At 54.6% G+C, this 19,627-nt stretch overlaps 6 protein-coding genes across 6 annotated transcripts; all 6 read left to right on the top strand.

Moving 5' to 3' along the window:
- Window positions 1–3,311: 3,311 nt before the first annotated feature.
- On the top strand, window positions 3,312–4,756 carry PHYSODRAFT_473525 (hypothetical protein; the record flags this gene model as incomplete). The annotated part of the gene is made up of 2 exons (XM_009517837.1): window positions 3,312–3,607; window positions 4,576–4,756. Coding segments are annotated over 2 exons (477 nt in total), but the record flags the coding sequence as incomplete, so codon positions are not given.
- Window positions 4,757–7,386: 2,630 nt separating this feature from the next.
- PHYSODRAFT_470124 (hypothetical protein) lies at window positions 7,387–8,854 on the top strand (the record flags this gene model as incomplete). Its single annotated transcript, XM_009517838.1, has 2 exons — window positions 7,387–7,682; window positions 8,674–8,854. Coding segments are annotated over 2 exons (477 nt in total), but the record flags the coding sequence as incomplete, so codon positions are not given.
- A 601-nt stretch (window positions 8,855–9,455) lies between these two features.
- On the top strand, window positions 9,456–10,925 carry PHYSODRAFT_474385 (hypothetical protein; the record flags this gene model as incomplete). The annotated part of the gene is made up of 2 exons (XM_009517839.1): window positions 9,456–9,751; window positions 10,745–10,925. Coding segments are annotated over 2 exons (477 nt in total), but the record flags the coding sequence as incomplete, so codon positions are not given.
- A 601-nt stretch (window positions 10,926–11,526) lies between these two features.
- On the top strand, window positions 11,527–12,965 carry PHYSODRAFT_469627 (hypothetical protein; the record flags this gene model as incomplete). Its single annotated transcript, XM_009517840.1, has 2 exons — window positions 11,527–11,822; window positions 12,785–12,965. Coding segments are annotated over 2 exons (477 nt in total), but the record flags the coding sequence as incomplete, so codon positions are not given.
- Window positions 12,966–13,566: 601 nt separating this feature from the next.
- On the top strand, window positions 13,567–15,037 carry PHYSODRAFT_473256 (hypothetical protein; the record flags this gene model as incomplete). Its single annotated transcript, XM_009517841.1, has 2 exons — window positions 13,567–13,862; window positions 14,857–15,037. Coding segments are annotated over 2 exons (477 nt in total), but the record flags the coding sequence as incomplete, so codon positions are not given.
- A 3,543-nt stretch (window positions 15,038–18,580) lies between these two features.
- On the top strand, window positions 18,581–18,958 carry PHYSODRAFT_474266 (hypothetical protein; the record flags this gene model as incomplete). Its single annotated transcript, XM_009517842.1, has 1 exon — window positions 18,581–18,958. A coding segment is annotated over one exon (378 nt), but the record flags the coding sequence as incomplete, so codon positions are not given.
- Window positions 18,959–19,627: the final 669 nt, after the last annotated feature.

Consider the following 19,627-nt stretch of genomic DNA (forward strand, 5'->3'; position numbering starts at 1 on the left):
TTGGTTCGGGTGCTCACCCCCCCCCCCCCCCTCACCCCACAGACCCGTGCTGGAACAAAGGCACGTTAAACGTATACCGTTTAGGTGGGCGCCCGATAACGCGCTGCCTAGGCGAAGGACCGCACTGGCCTGATAACCGCCGTGCACAAGACCCCCCGTGTAGGCACGATAACGCCACACAAGCCCCAGGAAACGCCGGCCTGATAACGCCGCACGACGGGAACGCCGGCCCGATAACGCCGCACGCCCAAGGCTCGACGCCCTACGACAAGGAACAAGCGTCAACACAAGAACCCCCCCCCCCCCCAACTCTGAAGCCTGCGAAGACTTGGGCCTGTATTTCGAAGATACCCTACTCCAACAACCGGGAATAAGTCGCTCGGCGCGACCGCTATCCAGACGCGCCGAGTTTGTGCGAGATCGCATTCGCGAGATTTCTGCGAGGGCGCTACTCCACAGCATGGTTCTCGGCATTGAAACAATCAAACAACACCGTCACATCGATGGTATTTGGCAGCTACTCGTGTCATGGGAGTCCCTTGAGAGCTTGGCAGCTCAAGTTCATGTGCCCGTTGCTGCCTACGTCCAGACCTGCGAAGACGAAGCATTTCAAGCGGCGTTCGCAGCTCTCGGCCAGTGACCTGCAGCTGGACACTGAGTCAGTGGCCAAGTTGAAGCTCCAGCGTATCCTTAGGGGGGCAGTGTGGTGATTATTCAGGATTACTCTGGCTCTTGTTGCCTGCAGCGATTACTCGAAGTTTACTCTGGTAGTTTTGTTGGTTAGAGCCAACCATTAGATGCAGCCTCTGTAGAGCTAGGTTGTAGAGCAAAGAGCTTCTGCTTCATGCAGTCTCTCACTTTGCATTTTAACTTGCAATCAACAAGCACCTCAAGCAACAAGCAGCGGAAATCGACACAGGGAGATCAGTTACGGGATATGTGCTCCAACTGAATGGCTACAGCTTCGGCTTCTAGAGCAAGAAGCAGGATCGTATCACGGATGATACGTGTAAGTCGGAACTGGTTGCGGCCAATAAGAGCGTCGAGGACCTACTGTGGGCGCAGAATCTGCTCACGGAGATAGGCATGAAGCCAATGGTCCCGGAGCTGCATTGTGATAATCAGATCACGCTAAAAGTGTGTGAGCACGTCGGAAACTATGACGGTGTGAAGCGGCTAGCAAAGATGAGTCTCAAAATTGCTGAGCTTGTCGAGGCTAAAAGAATTGTCGCTGAACTAGCGAGAAGCACCGGCTGCAGAACATGGCGCGCTCCAAGGGCGTTGAGTGCAACTTCAGCGTAGGAGATTTCGTCCTTTGGTCGCGAATCGACTCTCGCTTGTCTGTGGACAGGCTTCTCGCCCGATGGGTCGGTCCGTTCGAGGTGGTCAACACCGCACCCCACTTGTTCGACATACGACACCTTGTCACGAACCAGCATTACACGGTCCACGGCTCGCGTCTGAAGTTCTACGCGGATGCTAGCCTCGATGTGGATGAAGAACTGCTCGCTCATGTTGACAATCAAGGCATTGTGGTGTAGTACCCCGCGGAAGAAGTGGGCGCGCCGGGCGCCGGAGGAAGAAGGCGCCGGGACGCGAGTGGTGGACCTCGACGCGGATTAATGGGCGCGACGCAGGGCCGAGCTCGACGGAAAGTCGGCGTGGGTGATGGGCTGTGAGACACGGTGCCAGAATCCAGTGCGACGCGTAATCATCCGACGGGTCGAACAGTGCGCCCGGTTCTGCAAAACGCGCCGACCCTAAACCCCGCCGACCAAAACGCGCCGACCCTAAACCCCGCCGACCAAAACGCGCCGAGGTAAGATCTTGATTATGCCACGCAAATCAGGTTGAAGGACGGTAGTGCAAGCACGACAGAAGTAATGATAGGTACAGAGCGGTAGGCTTAGCAAGCAGTAGTACAGAGTAGCCGGTAGCAAGGACATAGGATAGGGTAAGGATTCAGTCCCGAAATTTCTCTGAACCACAAAGACCTCCCGTCTTCTTCGAGGTCCAGGGGAACCACCAAGCGCCGGCAAGTAGAGCCGCCTCGATATCGCGGCCCCCCGTCGTTTGTTGGTTCGGGTGCTCACCCCCCCCCCCCTCACCCCACAGACCCGTGCTGGAACAAAGGCACGTTAAACGTATACCGTTTAGGTGGGCGCCCGATAACGCGCTGCCTAGGCGAAGGACCGCACTGGCCTGATAACCGCCGTGCACAAGACCCCCCGTGTAGGCACGATAACGCCACACAAGCCCCAGGAAACGCCGGCCTGATAACGCCGCACGACGGGAACGCCGGCCCGATAACGCCGCACGCCCAAGGCTCGACGCCCTACGACAAGGAACAAGCGTCAACACAAGAACCCCCCCCCCCAACTCTGAAGCCTGCGAAGACTTGGGCCTGTATTTCGAAGATACCCTACTCCAACAACCGGGAATAAGTCGCTCGGCGCGACCGCTATCCAGACGCGCCGAGTTTGTGCGAGATCGCATTCGCGAGATTTCTGCGAGGGCGCTACTCCACAGCATGGTTCTCGGCATTGAAACAATCAAACAACACCGTCACATCGATGGTATTTGGCAGCTACTCGTGTCATGGGAGTCCCTTGAGAGCTTGGCAGCTCAAGTTCATGTGCCCGTTGCTGCCTACGTCCAGACCTGCGAAGACGAAGCATTTCAAGCGGCGTTCGCAGCTCTCGGCCAGTGACCTGCAGCTGGACACTGAGTCAGTGGCCAAGTTGAAGCTCCAGCGTATCCTTAGGGGGGCAGTGTGGTGATTATTCAGGATTACTCTGGCTCTTGTTGCCTGCAGCGATTACTCGAAGTTTACTCTGGTAGTTTTGTTGGTTAGAGCCAACCATTAGATGCAGCCTCTGTAGAGCTAGGTTGTAGAGCAAAGAGCTTCTGCTTCATGCAGTCTCTCACTTTGCATTTTAACTTGCAATCAACAAGCACCTCAAGCAACAAGCAGCGGAAATCGACACAGGGAGATCAGTTACGGGATATGTGCTCCAACTGAATGGCTACAGCTTCGGCTTCTAGAGCAAGAAGCAGGATCGTATCACGGATGATACGTGTAAGTCGGAACTGGTTGCGGCCAATAAGAGCGTCGAGGACCTACTGTGGGCGCAGAATCTGCTCACGGAGATAGGCATGAAGCCAATGGTCCCGGAGCTGCATTGTGATAATCAGAGCACGCTAAAAGTGTGTGAGCACGTCGGAAACTATGACGGTGTGAAGCGGCTAGCAAAGATGAGTCTCAAAATTGCTGAGCTTGTCGAGGCTAAAAGAATTGTCGCTGAACTAGCGAGAAGCACCGGCTGCAGAACATGGCGCGCTCCAAGGGCGTTGAGTGCAACTTCAGCGTAGGAGATTTCGTCCTTTGGTCGCGAATCGACTCTCGCTTGTCTGTGGACAGGCTTCTCGCCCGATGGGTCGGTCCGTTCGAGGTGGTCAACACCGCACCCCACTTGTTCGACATACGACACCTTGTCACGAACCAGCATTACACGGTCCACGGCTCGCGTCTGAAGTTCTACGCGGATGCTAGCCTCGATGTGGATGAAGAACTGCTCGCTCATGTTGACAATCAAGGCATTGTGGTGTAGTACCCCGCGGAAGAAGTGGGCGCGCCGGGCGCCGGAGGAAGAAGGCGCCGGGACGCGAGTGGTGGACCTCGACGCGGATTAATGGGCGCGACGCAGGGCCGAGCTCGACGGAAAGTCGGCGTGGGTGATGGGCTGTGAGACACGGTGCCGGAATCCAGTGCGACGCGTAATCATCCGACGGGTCGAACAGTGCGCCCGCCGACCAAAACGCGCCGACCCTAAACCCCGCCGACCAAAACGCGCCGAGGTAAGATCTTGATTATGCCACGCAAATCAGGTTGAAGGACGGTAGTGCAAGCACGACAGAAGTAATGATAGGTGCAGAGCGGTAGGCTTAGCAAGCAGTAGTACAGAGTAGCCGGTAGCAAGGACATAGGATAGGGTAAGGATTCAGTCCCGAAATTTCTCTGAACCACAAAGACCTCCCGTCTTCTTCGAGGTCCAGGGGAACCACCAAGCGCCGGCAAGTAGAGCCGCCTCGATATCGCGGCCCCCCGTCGTTTGTTGGTTCGGGTGCTCACCCCCCCCCCCCCCCTCACCCCACAGACCCGTGCTGGAACAAAGGCACGTTAAACGTATACCGTTTAGGTGGGCGCCCGATAACGCGCTGCCTAGGCGAAGGACCGCACTGGCCTGATAACCGCCGTGCACAAGACCCCCCGTGTAGGCACGATAACGCCACACAAGCCCCAGGAAACGCCGGCCTGATAACGCCGCACGACGGGAACGCCGGCCCGATAACGCCGCACGCCCAAGGCTCGACGCCCTACGACAAGGAACAAGCGTCAACACAAGAACCCCCCCCCCCCCCCAACTCTGAAGCCTGCGAAGACTTGGGCCTGTATTTCGAAGATACCCTACTCCAACAACCGGGAATAAGTCGCTCGGCGCGACCGCTATCCAGACGCGCCGAGTTTGTGCGAGATCGCATTCGCGAGATTTCTGCGAGGGCGCTACTCCACAGCATGGTTCTCGGCATTGAAACAATCAAACAACACCGTCACATCGATGGTATTTGGCAGCTACTCGTGTCATGGGAGTCCCTTGAGAGCTTGGCAGCTCAAGTTCATGTGCCCGTTGCTGCCTACGTCCAGACCTGCGAAGACGAAGCATTTCAAGCGGCGTTCGCAGCTCTCGGCCAGTGACCTGCAGCTGGACACTGAGTCAGTGGCCAAGTTGAAGCTCCAGCGTATCCTTAGGGGGGCAGTGTGGTGATTATTCAGGATTACTCTGGCTCTTGTTGCCTGCAGCGATTACTCGAAGTTTACTCTGGTAGTTTTGTTGGTTAGAGCCAACCATTAGATGCAGCCTCTGTAGAGCTAGGTTGTAGAGCAAAGAGCTTCTGCTTCATGCAGTCTCTCACTTTGCATTTTAACTTGCAATCAACAAGCACCTCAAGCAACAAGCAGCGGAAATCGACAGTTACGGGATATGTGCTCCAACTGAATGGCTACAGCTTCGGCTTCTAGAGCAAGAAGCAGGATCGTATCACGGATGATACGTGTAAGTCGGAACTGGTTGCAGCCAATAAGAGCGTCGAGGACCTACTGTGGGCGCAGAATCTGCTCACGGAGATAGGCATGAAGCCAATGGTCCCGGAGCTGCATTGTGATAATCAGAGCACGCTAAAAGTGTGTGAGCACGTCGGAAACTATGACGGTGTGAAGCGGCTAGCAAAGATGAGTCTCAAAATTGCTGAGCTTGTCGAGGCTAAAAGAATTGTCGCTGAACTAGCGAGAAGCACCGGCTGCAGAACATGGCGCGCTCCAAGGGCGTTGAGTGCAACTTCAGCGTAGGAGATTTCGTCCTTTGGTCGCGAATCGACTCTCGCTTGTCTGTGGACAGGCTTCTCGCCCGATGGGTCGGTCCGTTCGAGGTGGTCAACACCGCACCCCACTTGTTCGACATACGACACCTTGTCACGAACCAGCATTACACGGTCCACGGCTCGCGTCTGAAGTTCTACGCGGATGCTAGCCTCGATGTGGATGAAGAACTGCTCGCTCATGTTGACAATCAAGGCATTGTGGTGTAGTACCCCGCGGAAGAAGTGGGCGTGCCGGGCGCCGGAGGAAGAAGGCGCCGGGACGCGAGTGGTGGACCTCGACGCGGATTAATGGGCGCGACGCAGGGCCGAGCTCGACGGAAAGTCGGCGTGGGTGATGGGCTGTGAGACACGGTGCCAGAATCCAGTGCGACGCGTAATCATCCGACGGGTCGAACAGTGCGCCCGGTTCTGCAAAACGCGCCGACCCTAAACCCCGCCGACCAAAACGCGCCGAGGTAAGATCTTGATTATGCCACGCAAATCAGGTTGAAGGACGGTAGTGCAAGCACGACAGAAGTAATGATAGGTACAGAGCGGTAGGCTTAGCAAGCAGTAGTACAGAGTAGCCGGTAGCAAGGACATAGGATAGGGTAAGGATTCAGTCCCGAAATTTCTCTGAACCACAAAGACCTCCCGTCTTCTTCGAGGTCCAGGGGAACCACCAAGCGCCGGCAAGTAGAGCCGCCTCGATATCGCGGCCCCCCGTCGTTTGTTGGTTCGGGTGCTCACCCCCCCCCCCCCTCCCCCCACAGACCCGTGCTGGAACAAAGGCACGTTAAACGTATACCGTTTAGGTGGGCGCCCGATAACGCGCTGCCTAGGCGAAGGACCGCACTGGCCTGATAACCGCCGTGCACAATACCCCCCGTGTAGGCACGATAACGCCACACAAGCCCCAGGAAACGCCGGCCTGATAACGCCGCACGACGGGAACGCCGGCCCGATAACGCCGCACGCCCAAGGCTCGACGCCCTACGACAAGGAACAAGCGTCAACACAAGAACCCCCCCCCCAACTCTGAAGCCTGCGAAGACTTGGGCCTGTATTTCGAAGATACCCTACTCCAACAACCGGGAATAAGTCGCTCGGCGCGACCGCTATCCAGACGCGCCGAGTTTGTGCGAGATCGCATTCGCGAGATTTCTGCGAGGGCGCTACTCCACAGCATGGTTCTCGGCATTGAAACAATCAAACAACACCGTCACATCGATGGTATTTGGCAGCTACTCGTGTCATGGGAGTCCCTTGCGAGCTTGGCAGCTCAAGTTCATGTGCCCGTTGCTGCCTACGTCCAGACCTGCGAAGACGAAGCATTTCAAGCGGCGTTCGCAGCTCTCGGCCAGTGACCTGCAGCCGGACACTGAGTCAGTGGCCAAGTTGAAGCTCCAGCGTATCCTTAGGGGGGCAGTGTGGTGATTATTCAGGATTACTCTGGCTCTTGTTGCCTGCAGCGATTACTCGAAGTTTACTCTGGTAGTTTTGTTGGTTAGCGCCAACCATTAGATGCAGCCTCTGTAGAGCTAGGTTGTAGAGCAAAGAGCTTCTGCTTCATGCAGTCTCTCACTTTGCATTTTAACTTGCAATCAACAAGCACCTCAAGCAACAAGCAGCGGAAATCGACACAGGGAGATCAGTTACGGGATATGTGCTCCAACTGAATGGCTACAGCTTCGGCTTCTAGAGCAAGAAGCAGGATCGTATCACGGATGATACGTGTAAGTCGGAACTGGTTGCGGCCAATAAGAGCGTCGAGGACCTACTGTGGGCGCAGAATCTGTTCACGGAGATAGGCATGAAGCCAATGGTCCCGGAGCTGCATTGTGATAATCAGAGCACGCTAAAAGTGTGTGAGCACGTCGGAAACTATGACGGTGTGAAGCGGCTAGCAAAGATGAGTCTCAAAATTGCTGAGCTTGTCGAGGCTAAAAGAATTGTCGCTGAACTAGCGAGAAGCACCGGCTGCAGAACATGGCGCGCTCCAAGGGCGTTGAGTGCAACTTCAGCGTAGGAGATTTCGTCCTTTGGTCGCGAATCGACTCTCGCTTGTCTGTGGACAGGCTTCTCGCCCGATGGGTCGGTCCGTTCGAGGTGGTCAACACCGCACCCCACTTGTTCGACATACGACACCTTGTCACGAACCAGCATTACACGGTCCACGGCTCGCGTCTGAAGTTCTACGCGGATGCTAGCCTCGATGTGGATGAAGAACTGCTCGCTCATGTTGACAATCAAGGCATTGTGGTGTAGTACCCCGCGGAAGAAGTGGGCGTGCCGGGCGCCGGAGGAAGAAGGCGCCGGGACGCGAGTGGTGGACCTCGACGCGGATTAATGGGCGCGACGCAGGGCCGAGCTCGACGGAAAGTCGGCGTGGGTGATGGGCTGTGAGACACGGTGCCAGAATCCAGTGCGACGCGTAATCATCCGACGGGTCGAACAGTGCGCCCGGTTCTGCAAAACGCGCCGACCCTAAACCCCGCCGAGCAAAACGCGCCGACCCTAAACCCCGCCGACCAAAACGCGCCGAGGTAAGATCTTGATTATGCCACGCAAATCAGGTTGAAGGACGGTAGTGCAAGCACGACAGAAGTAATGATAGGTACAGAGCGGTAGGCTTAGCAAGCAGTAGTACAGAGTAGCCGGTAGCAAGGACATAGGATAGGGTAAGGATTCAGTCCCGAAATTTCTCTGAACCACAAAGACCTCCCGTCTTCTTCGAGGTCCAGGGGAACCACCAAGCGCCGGCAAGTAGAGCCGCCTCGATATCGCGGCCCCCCGTCGTTTGTTGGTTCGGGTGCTCACCCCCCCCCCCTCCCCCCACAGACCCGTGCTGGAACAAAGGCACGTTAAACGTATACCGTTTAGGTGGGCGCCCGATAACGCGCTGCCTAGGCGAAGGACCGCACTGGCCTGATAACCGCCGTGCACAATACCCCCCGTGTAGGCACGATAACGCCACACAAGCCCCAGGAAACGCCGGCCTGATAACGCCGCACGACGGGAACGCCGGCCCGATAACGCCGCACGCCCAAGGCTCGACGCCCTACGACAAGGAACAAGCGTCAACACAAGAACCCCCCCCCCCCACTCTGAAGCCTGCGAAGACTTGGGCCTGTATTTCGAAGATACCCTACTCCAACAACCGGGAATATGTCGCTCGGCGCGACCGCTATCCAGACGCGCCGAGTTTGTGCGAGATCGCATTCGCGAGATTTCTGCGAGGGCGCTACTCCACAGCATGGTTCTCGGCATTGAAACAATCAAACAACACCGTCACATCGATGGTATTTGGCAGCTACTCGTGTCATGGGAGTCCCTTGAGAGCTTGGCAGCTCAAGTTCATGTGCCCGTTGCTGCCTACGTCCAGACCTGCGAAGACGAAGCATTTCAAGCGGCGTTCGCAGCTCTCGGCCAGTGACCTGCAGCCGGACACTGAGTCAGTGGCCAAGTTGAAGCTCCAGCGTATCCTTAGGGGGGCAGTGTGGTGATTATTCAGGATTACTCTGGCTCTTGTTGCCTGCAGCGATTACTCGAAGTTTACTCTGGTAGTTTTGTTGGTTAGCGCCAACCATTAGATGCAGCCTCTGTAGAGCTAGGTTGTAGAGCAAAGAGCTTCTGCTTCATGCAGTCTCTCACTTTGCATTTTAACTTGCAATCAACAAGCACCTCAAGCAACAAGCAGCGGAAATCGACACAGGGAGATCAGTTACGGGATATGTGCTCCAACTGAATGGCTACAGCTTCGGCTTCTAGAGCAAGAAGCAGGATCGTATCACGGATGATACGTGTAAGTCGGAACTGGTTGCGGCCAATAAGAGCGTCGAGGACCTACTGTGGGCGCAGAATCTGTTCACGGAGATAGGCATGAAGCCAATGGTCCCGGAGCTGCATTGTGATAATCAGAGCACGCTAAAAGTGTGTGAGCACGTCGGAAACTATGACGGTGTGAAGCGGCTAGCAAAGATGAGTCTCAAAATTGCTGAGCTTGTCGAGGCTAAAAGAATTGTCGCTGAACTAGCGAGAAGCACCGGCTGCAGAACATGGCGCGCTCCAAGGGCGTTGAGTGCAACTTCAGCGTAGGAGATTTCGTCCTTTGGTCGCGAATCGACTCTCGCTTGTCTGTGGACAGGCTTCTCGCCCGATGGGTCGGTCCGTTCGAGGTGGTCAACACCGCACCCCACTTGTTCGACATACGACACCTTGTCACGAACCAGCATTACACGGTCCACGGCTCGCGTCTGAAGTTCTACGCGGATGCTAGCCTCGATGTGGATGAAGAACTGCTCGCTCATGTTGACAATCAAGGCATTGTGGTGTAGTACCCCGCGGAAGAAGTGGGCGTGCCGGGCGCCGGAGGAAGAAGGCGCCGGGACGCGAGTGGTGGACCTCGACGCGGATTAATGGGCGCGACGCAGGGCCGAGCTCGACGGAAAGTCGGCGTGGGTGATGGGCTGTGAGACACGGTGCCAGAATCCAGTGCGACGCGTAATCATCCGACGGGTCGAACAGTGCGCCCGGTTCTGCAAAACGCGCCGACCCTAAACCCCGCCGAGCAAAACGCGCCGACCCTAAACCCCGCCGACCAAAACGCGCCGAGGTAAGATCTTGATTATGCCACGCAAATCAGGTTGAAGGACGGTAGTGCAAGCACGACAGAAGTAATGATAGGTACAGAGCGGTAGGCTTAGCAAGCAGTAGTACAGAGTAGCCGGTAGCAAGGACATAGGATAGGGTAAGGATTCAGTCCCGAAATTTCTCTGAACCACAAAGACCTCCCGTCTTCTTCGAGGTCCAGGGGAACCACCAAGCGCCGGCAAGTAGAGCCGCCTCGATATCGCGGCCCCCCGTCGTTTGTTGGTTCGGGTGCTCACCCCCCCCCCCCTCCCCCCACAGACCCGTGCTGGAACAAAGGCACGTTAAACGTATACCGTTTAGGTGGGCGCCCGATAACGCGCTGCCTAGGCGAAGGACCGCACTGGCCTGATAACCGCCGTGCACAATACCCCCCGTGTAGGCACGATAACGCCACACAAGCCCCAGGAAACGCCGGCCTGATAACGCCGCACGACGGGAACGCCGGCCCGATAACGCCGCACGCCCAAGGCTCGACGCCCTACGACAAGGAACAAGCGTCAACACAAGAACCCCCCCCCCCCAACTCTGAAGCCTGCGAAGACTTGGGCCTGTATTTCGAAGATACCCTACTCCAACAACCGGGAATAAGTCGCTCGGCGCGACCGCTATCCAGACGCGCCGAGTTTGTGCGAGATCGCATTCGCGAGATTTCTGCGAGGGCGCTACTCCACAGCATGGTTCTCGGCATTGAAACAATCAAACAACACCGTCACATCGATGGTATTTGGCAGCTACTCGTGTCATGGGAGTCCCTTGAGAGCTTGGCAGCTCAAGTCCATGTGCCCGTTGCTGCCTACGTCCAGACCTGCGAAGACGAAGCATTTCAAGCGGCGTTCGCAGCTCTCGGCCAGTGACCTGCAGCTGGACACTGAGTCAGTGGCCAAGTTGAAGCTCCAGCGTATCCTTAGGGGGGCAGTGTGGTGATTATTCAGGATTACTCTGGCTCTTGTTGCCTGCAGCGATTACTCGAAGTTTACTCTGGTAGTTTTGTTGGTTAGAGCCAACCATTAGATGCAGCCTCTGTAGAGCTAGGTTGTAGAGCAAAGAGCTTCTGCTTCATGCAGTCTCTCACTTTGCATTTTAACTTGCAATCAACAAGCACCTCAAGCAACAAGCAGCGGAAATCGACACAGGGAGATCAGTTACGGGATATGTGCTCCAACTGAATGGCTACAGCTTCGGCTTCTAGAGCAAGAAGCAGGATCGTATCACGGATGATACGTGTAAGTCGGAACTGGTTGCGGCCAATAAGAGCGTCGAGGACCTACTGTGGGCGCAGAATCTGCTCACGGAGATAGGCATGAAGCCAATGGTCCCGGAGCTGCATTGTGATAATCAGAGCACGCTAAAAGTGTGTGAGCACGTCGGAAACTATGACGGTGTGAAGCGGCTAGCAAAGATGAGTCTCAAAATTGCTGAGCTTGTCGAGGCTAAAAGAATTGTCGCTGAACTAGCGAGAAGCACCGGCTGCAGAACATGGCGCGCTCCAAGGGCGTTGAGTGCAACTTCAGCGTAGGAGATTTCGTCCTTTGGTCGCGAATCGACTCTCGCTTGTCTGTGGACAGGCTTCTCGCCCGATGGGTCGGTCCGTTCGAGGTGGTCAACACCGCACCCCACTTGTTCGACATACGACACCTTGTCACGAACCAGCATTACACGGTCCACGGCTCGCGTCTGAAGTTCTACGCGGATGCTAGCCTCGATGTGGATGAAGAACTGCTCGCTCATGTTGACAATCAAGGCATTGTGGTGTAGTACCCCGCGGAAGAAGTGGGCGCGCCGGGCGCCGGAGGAAGAAGGCGCCGGGACGCGAGTGGTGGACCTCGACGCGGATTAATGGGCGCGACGCAGGGCCGAGCTCGACGGAAAGTCGGCGTGGGTGATGGGCTGTGAGACACGGTGCCAGAATCCAGTGCGACGCGTAATCATCCGACGGGTCGAACAGTGCGCCCGGTTCTGCAAAACGCGCCGACCCTAAACCCCGCCGACCAAAACGCGCCGAGGTAAGATCTTGATTATGCCACGCAAATCAGGTTGAAGGACGGTAGTGCAAGCACGACAGAAGTAATGATAGGTACAGAGCGGTAGGCTTAGCAAGCAGTAGTACAGAGTAGCCGGTAGCAAGGACATAGGATAGGGTAAGGATTCAGTCCCGAAATTTCTCTGAACCACAAAGACCTCCCGTCTTCTTCGAGGTCCAGGGGAACCACCAAGCGCCGGCAAGTAGAGCCGCCTCGATATCGCGGCCCCCCGTCGTTTGTTGGTTCGGGTGCTCACCCCCCCCCCTCCCCCCACAGACCCGTGCTGGAACAAAGGCACGTTAAACGTATACCGTTTAGGTGGGCGCCCGATAACGCGCTGCCTAGGCGAAGGACCGCACTGGCCTGATAACCGCCGTGCACAAGACCCCCCGTGTAGGCACGATAACGCCACACAAGCCCCAGGAAACGCCGGCCTGATAACGCCGCACGACGGGAACGCCGGCCCGATAACGCCGCACGCCCAAGGCTCGACGCCCTACGACAAGGAACAAGCGTCAACACAAGAACCCCCCCCCCCCCAACTCTGAAGCCTGCGAAGACTTGGGCCTGTATTTCGAAGATACCCTACTCCAACAACCGGGAATAAGTCGCTCGGCGCGACCGCTATCCAGACGCGCCGAGTTTGTGCGAGATCGCATTCGCGAGATTTCTGCGAGGGCGCTACTCCACAGCATGGTTCTCGGCATTGAAACAATCAAACAACACCGTCACATCGATGGTATTTGGCAGCTACTCGTGTCATGGGAGTCCCTTGAGAGCTTGGCAGCTCAAGTTCATGTGCCCGTTGCTGCCTACGTCCAGACCTGCGAAGACGAAGCATTTCAAGCGGCGTTCGCAGCTCTCGGCCAGTGACCTGCAGCTGGACACTGAGTCAGTGGCCAAGTTGAAGCTCCAGCGTATCCTTAGGGGGGCAGTGTGGTGATTATTCAGGATTACTCTGGCTCTTGTTGCCTGCAGCGATTACTCGAAGTTTACACTGGTAGTTTTGTTGGTTAGAGCCAACCATTAGATGCAGCCTCTGTAGAGCTAGGTTGTAGAGCAAAGAGCTTCTGCTTCATGCAGTCTCTCACTTTGCATTTTAACTTGCAATCAACAAGCACCTCAAGCAACAAGCAGCGGAAATCGACACAGGGAGATCAGTTACGGGATATGTGCTCCAACTGAATGGCTACAGCTTCGGCTTCTAGAGCAAGAAGCAGGATCGTATCACGGATGATACGTGTAAGTCGGAACTGGTTGCGGCCAATAAGAGCGTCGAGGACCTACTGTGGGCGCAGAATCTGCTCACGGAGATAGGCATGAAGCCAATGGTCCCGGAGCTGCATTGTGATAATCAGAGCACGCTAAAAGTGTGTGAGCACGTCGGAAACTATGACGGTGTGAAGCGGCTAGCAAAGATGAGTCTCAAAATTGCTGAGCTTGTCGAGGCTAAAAGAATTGTCGCTGAACTAGCGAGAAGCACCGGCTGCAGAACATGGCGCGCTCCAAGGGCGTTGAGTGCAACTTCAGCGTAGGAGATTTCGTCCTTTGGTCGCGAATCGACTCTCGCTTGTCTGTGGACAGGCTTCTCGCCCGATGGGTCGGTCCGTTCGAGGTGGTCAACACCGCACCCCACTTGTTCGACATACGACACCTTGTCACGAACCAGCATTACACGGTCCACGGCTCGCGTCTGAAGTTCTACGCGGATGCTAGCCTCGATGTGGATGAAGAACTGCTCGCTCATGTTGACAATCAAGGCATTGTGGTGTAGTACCCCGCGGAAGAAGTGGGCGCGCCGGGCGCCGGAGGAAGAAGGCGCCGGGACGCGAGTGGTGGACCTCGACGCGGATTAATGGGCGCGACGCAGGGCCGAGCTCGACGGAAAGTCGGCGTGGGTGATGGGCTGTGAGACACGGTGCCGGAATCCAGTGCGACGCGTAATCATCCGACGGGTCGAACAGTGCGCCCGGTTCTGCAAAACGCGCCGACCCTAAACCCCGCCGACCAAAACGCGCCGACCCTAAACCCCGCCGACCAAAACGCGCCGAGGTAAGATCTTGATTATGCCACGCAAATCAGGTTGAAGGACGGTAGTGCAAGCACGACAGAAGTAATGATAGGTACAGAGCGGTAGGCTTAGCAAGCAGTAGTACAGAGTAGCCGGTAGCAAGGACATAGGATAGGGTAAGGATTCAGTCCCGAAATTTCTCTGAACCACAAAGACCTCCCGTCTTCTTCGAGGTCCAGGGGAACCACCAAGCGCCGGCAAGTAGAGCCGCCTCGATATCGCGGCCCCCCGTCGTTTGTTGGTTCGGGTGCTCACCCCCCCCCCCTCCCCCCACAGACCCGTGCTGGAACAAAGGCACGTTAAACGTATACCGTTTAGGTGGGCGCCCGATAACGCGCTGCCTAGGCGAAGGACCGCACTGGCCTGATAACCGCCGTGCACAATACCCCCCGTGTAGGCACGATAACGCCACACAAGCCCCAGGAAACGCCGGCCTGATAACGCCGCACGACGGGAACGCCGGCCCGATAACGCCGCACGCCCAAGGCTCGACGCCCTACGACAAGAAACAAGCGTCAACACAAGAACCCCCCCCCCCCCCAACTCTGAAGCCTGCGAAGACTTGGGCCTGTATTTCGAAGATACCCTACTCCAACAACCGGGAATATGTCGCTCGGCGCGACCGCTATCCAGACGCGCCGAGTTTGTGCGAGATCGCATTCGCGAGATTTCTGCGAGGGCGCTACTCCACAGCATGGTTCTCGGTATTGAAACAATCAAACAACACCGTCACATCGATGGTATTTGGCAGCTACTCGTGTCATGGGAGTCCCTTGAGAGCTTGGCAGCTCAAGTTCATGTGCCCGTTGCTGCCTACGTCCAGACCTGCGAAGACGAAGCATTTCAAGCGGCGTTCGCAGCTCTCGGCCAGTGACCTGCAGCCGGACACTGAGTCAGTGGCCAAGTTGAAGCTCCAGCGTATCCTTAGGGGGGCAGTGTGGTGATTATTCAGGATTACTCTGGCTCTTGTTGCCTGCAGCGATTACTCGAAGTTTACTCTGGTAGTTTTGTTGGTTAGAGCCAACCATTAGATGCAGCCTCTGTAGAGCTAGGTTGTAGAGCAAAGAGCTTCTGCTTCATGCAGTCTCTCACTTTGCATTTTAACTTGCAATCAACAAGCACCTCAAGCAACAAGCAGCGGAAATCGACACAGGGAGATCAGTTACGGGATATGTGCTCCAACTGAATGGCTACAGCTTCGGCTTCTAGAGCAAGAAGCAGGATCGTATCACGGATGATACGTGTAAGTCGGAACTGGTTGCGGCCAATAAGAGCGTCGAGGACCTACTGTGGGCGCAGAATCTGTTCACGGAGATAGGCATGAAGCCAATGGTCCCGGAGCTGCATTGTGATAATCAGAGCACGCTAAAAGTGTGTGAGCACGTCGGAAACTATGACGGTGTGAAGCGGCTAGCAAAGATGAGTCTCAAAATTGCTGAGCTTGTCGAGGCTAAAAGAATTGTCGCTGAACTAGTTCCTACGGCAGACAACATGGTAGACATGTTTACCAAGGAGCTCGGACCACAGCGATTTGAAAGGCTGAGGGAGCTGCTTGGAGTCGAGGACGTAGTTGAGGCGGTTGCACATGCATGCCTGCCAGCTCGGCATAATCGAGTTGGAGGCCAGGATATGAGTTCCGGGGGAGAATGAGAGTTAGAGATCGGACGCGGTCGTACTCTACTCTCGCGTAGTCACTCATGTCCTGGCCGTGTGCTAGCTGGATGCTAGGAGTCGGCTTACAAGCCTGATTGATGGGTTGTATGGTCAAAGGGGTTTTTAGGCTCATGTTTTCCTCCTCGTGTACGGCACGTATAGGAGTCATGCGTTGTAGGCATGTGTTGAATGAATCACTCTGAGTTTTACTCTACAATCGACAAGTGTCTTCCTGTCTCTTTGCCACTCACTCGCAGCGCTAAAGCTGCTACGTACAACTAACGAATCTTGACTCGACAAATTTGAAAATGAACTGGACCAGCCTCCATCCATCTTGAGAAGTCTAAAACACTTGGTCAATCGACATCACTTACTGTAAATTGACCTAAGACATGGCGGACCCGAATTAATCCTGTTTGGGCTGGGCTATCAGCACTTCGTCGCTTCTTATCCCAGTATAAAATATTCAGATACGATTTTTTTTACCGTTAGATACGCTTTATATCGTTAGATACGTTTTTTTGCGGCGGCGGCGGAATTCCTGTGCCATTCTTCATGACGAAAACTTCTCCAGATAGCGTGCATGCTCTTAACCCTTCTAGCCCCAGACCTTATTCTGTATCTACAGAATAAGCATTAGACTTGATTAAAGTATACTTCAAAACCTGTCAAAGATTTGCTGTTGGAAGCCCTTTCGCATCTTGCGGTCAAGCGCTGGGTACATTGTGCACAGAACAGCTACGAAAGTGAACAAAACATGCTCAATGTATCCACCATATGCCGAAATGGCGAGCTTCTATTGGTCGTGGCGAGCGTAAAGCACGCTCAAAACCTGCTACATGGTAATACCTTGCAAGGCTGCTAAGGCAGCATACTTCGGCTCCAGCCACCCATCTTCGGCACGTCGCGATAAACGCGGAGGAAGAAATCTTCCCGTCCTAACTGACGTAGTGAGGTGGAACTGGGCGAATTCTTCCTTGTGCTTGACATTAGCGCATCATTAGATTTCTTTAGCCCACCTAACAAGCTTGTTACGATTTTCTCTCTGACAACACCAGGGAGCTTGCATGCTCAATAGCCCGTAATGACACGCACTACACACAGTTCCTCTTGTACGAAACAGGACAATATATGATATTCATGCCAACGTCTACTTCTTCCTCTACATGCGCACGCTCTTCAATGTTCGCGCCAGCCGTGGGTCATCTTCGCCATTTTGGCAGCCTCCGCTTTGCTCTGTAGCCTCTGGCACTGCCGCTTCATTCCTGCCGCTTTTATCGGTAGCCTCCGTCGTAGCCTCTGTCCCTTCTTCTGTAATCTTTGGTGTAACCTCATCACGCGGAGAGCTTCTTCTGTAGTATCCGCCGTAGCATCTACCGCTTCTTCTGTAGTCTCCGGTGTAGCCACACCATGAGGAGCGCTTCTTCTGTAGCCTCTTGAGTAGCCACTGCATCAGCTACAATATAGCGGTAGACTCGGCTGTAGCCGGCTTCGTAGGAACCGATGAGATTGTACGCTGACTCCGCAATCGATCTGCCAATCGGGCCACACGCGAGAGCTCATAGCGTCGTCTGGGTCGGATCACCAGGTCTGGTAATCAACATCACAACGTAGAATCAATATACCACTAGTACAATGTTACAGAGCAAAGTACACGCTCTCGCTTACCCTTAGATCACAATGGCGCAACTAACAGTGCCGCGGCGTCTTTGGGCGGTCCTCTTCGGCCGATAACAATGAACAAGCCGGCTGTCACCCACCAGCATCCTAAGTGTCTCCATATTTTTTTTCGGGAGGCTCATCAACGTTACTAGTAACTTATGCCAATTTCTAATGGTTAGAAAGCCCTTTACTTAGGTAGGCCATTTCAAACTGCCTTTAATCAGTTTGATTTGAATCAAATAACAAACTGACCCATCCATAAACGTCGTTGCGAGGGGTCTTCGAAGCTCCCTTAAGTTCCGCCGACAGGTAGGTCGTGTTCAACTGGCCCATATCAATAGTGCCTGTTTCAGGGCTTGCCTGGAGAGGTTTCCATAACCTGCCTCGCATAACCTTATTCATGCGCTCCACTCTATTGTCCATCTTCTTATTACGATTGTCTTACAGAAGCGGTGCCATAGTTTCTGACTACCCGGTACATTATATTTTAAATCCTCTCTAGCTCCTAATAATTTATCAATGAGAACTGCGAATCTCCGGGCCTCATGGCCCGGGTCCCGTTATTAATAAAATAAGTACCTAACAGTAGGTGCTTTTGTAAGCGATTTTTGCCCCGTGAGTTGTTGTTCAAGCTGTCAATATTGTATATTGTAGCGTTTCTCCGATATATCTTACGCACTGTATCATTTTTTTTAACTATGATGTTGTAGTGACACATTAACGATGTGGCGCAAACAGTGGGATGACGTATCTAGCCAGTACTACCTCATTTGACATTCGGCAATCCAAGAGGCGCAGTCATGGAGCGGGATGTGTGGTACAGGTTTGCAGACATGTCCGTTTCTCTGAACAATGAAGTTGCTAATATTGGTGACTTTCGAGAAACGTTGCTTGCCGCATGTCCACAATCCTGGGAGATGTCCGTCCAAGCCAAGTAAAAATCTACGCGTCTCCGGAGGCTGACGTCAGGGAAGACCAACCTCTTGACTATCTGGTGAAGGTCAACGGCTATGGGATGAGCGAGCATTACCCGCTCGTCGTGAGGATAGCACCTACAGGCTTCCCGGGGGATTCTACTGGTTTGGCGCGCGAACTGCGTCACATGCTGAAGCGCGAGCAGTTGCTGGAGGGAGTCTACGATTCGTTCCGGAAAACCCCCATTACTCTCTTGGCATCTCCAAGAGTTTCGGGGAAGACGACGTTACTAAGATCATTTGCTCGCCGATACCCTGGTGTCAATTGCATCTACGTATCGTTTCTTCACGATTCGCCAGCGACCGAGCTGCTGTTGACGTGTGGGATCGACTTCGTTCAGAGGGTATCACGTCTCAGTGTTGAGGAAACCCATGTTATCATGATCGATGATGCCCAAGCTCAGTACGACGACAAAGCCTTCTGGGATTTGTTTGCCTGCACCACCATTTCGTGGTTGCCAGACAACGCCCGCTTTATTATCTCGGCAACGTACGCAATGGAGAGTTTGGTACGACTTGGATCGGTCCATATATTTGGCCCAAGCAATTTCATGCTGAGTGACGAAGAAGCACGAGCGTTTTTGGAGTCGCCAACTCATGGATTGCCTATGAAAATGAGGGTCAACCGAAGCGATTTCGTTGATGTGGTGGTCCGCGAGTGCGATGGTCTCGTCGGTGCACTGAAAGAGTCTGTTGATGCTATGGTAAGCTATTTTGCCAAGACCAGACGCCCCTCTGAAGTCGAGCTTATGGAGTACCATTTGTCCACGGAATTTCTTGAGCAAGTGACGCAGCGTTTTGGAGGTAGCGATGCACCCCATATCAGCGTACAGAAGCGGGAATTTCTGGCTAAGTGTCTCGCCATGTCTCCAAATCCTGTGTCGCTGGTTGCCCAGCAGAACATCGAATGTATCGAGGAACTAAAAAAGTATGGAGTTCTTGTCCAAGAACATGACAAAGTTGTGCGATTCTCTTCTCCGTTGGTGTATTACACCAGGAAGCTGTTCTCAAATCGTGCTGGATCCAGTCCAGGCTCGCTGGTCGACCTCGTCGTCAAGGTTGTCGAAAGCATGTCTGCGTCTGTGTTGCGAGACAGTGTTGTTGGAGCTGACACTTTCCCAAAAGAAGCAACGTTCCAGCACATGGTGATGGAGGGCCTCGCTCTCAACACAGAA

Source organism: Phytophthora sojae (assembly GCF_000149755.1).
Source record: "Phytophthora sojae unplaced genomic scaffold PHYSOscaffold_1, whole genome shotgun sequence".
Taxonomy (NCBI): domain Eukaryota; phylum Oomycota; class Peronosporomycetes; order Peronosporales; family Peronosporaceae; genus Phytophthora; species Phytophthora sojae.